The sequence below is a fragment of the Myotis brandtii genome, unplaced genomic scaffold, assembly GCF_000412655.1.
Source record: "Myotis brandtii unplaced genomic scaffold, ASM41265v1 scaffold369, whole genome shotgun sequence".
In the NCBI taxonomy this organism is placed as follows: domain Eukaryota; kingdom Metazoa; phylum Chordata; class Mammalia; order Chiroptera; family Vespertilionidae; genus Myotis; species Myotis brandtii.
The window spans coordinates 486,639-487,306 of NW_005364180.1; the positions used below are offsets into that span (position 1 = coordinate 486,639).

Sequence of the window (668 nt, forward strand, 5' to 3'; positions counted from 1 at the left end):
TTGGTCACAAGTGAGAGGGATAAAAGCGCCAAGAAAATAAAAATGCACCTCAGGGGGCGGGGGGCGGGCTAGGGGGGTCAATGGGGAAAAGAGGGGACATATGTAATACTTTCAACAATAGAGATTTTTCTTTAAATGCACCTCACGCCCCCCCCCGCCCCCTTAAAACGGGCGAGATCAAAACCTCAGTCTAAGGAGTCCATGGCCCGAGCGGGAGGCTGTGGGAGCCTGGATCCCGGGCCTCCGAGGCCTCCGCGAGAGAAAGGGGTGTGGGGCGGGCCCGAGGGCTCCTCACAGCCCTGTTCCTAACTCCCATCACCCCTCTCACCCCTCTCACCATTTTGCCGGGCTCTGGGTAACCTGCCACTCCGCCACCGGAAAAACACGTCGGCAGAAGCCGGCGCGCTGCTCGGCCGGAAGAGGAAGTGGCACCCGCGCGCGCGGCATTGTGGGACTTGTAGTCCGGCTGTTTCGGGTGCAGCGGGAGCTGGGGCCAGCGAGGGCCTTGGGTGGAGTGAGGGCCAGCGGTGGAGCAGGGTGAGGAAGGGTCGCCGAGGGAGTGCGTTCACCTAGCCGGGGCTGGTTGCCGTGAGGGAAAGGCGGGCCGAGCGGTCGGGCCTGCACTACGCTTCCCAGGAGGCTGTGCGCAGCGGCGGGTCACGTGACGG

General features: G+C 63.9%; 1 protein-coding gene across 2 annotated transcripts in view; it reads right to left on the minus strand.

Annotated features, from left to right (window-relative positions):
• TMEM258 (transmembrane protein 258) overlaps positions 1-445 on the minus strand; it is a 3,353-nt gene extending 2,908 nt beyond the window's left edge. Inside the window, exon 1 of one of the 2 annotated variants that reach the window (XM_005872192.2) lies at positions 338-445. In XM_005872192.2, the coding sequence (XP_005872254.1) occupies positions 338-340 (3 nt within the window). In that variant the 5' untranslated portion in view covers positions 341-445. Of the gene's footprint in view, positions 1-184; positions 276-337 lie in introns of those variants that run through there. The other variant, XM_014544568.1, reaches the window with a different exon arrangement.
• Between the last annotated feature and the right edge of the window lie 223 nt (positions 446-668).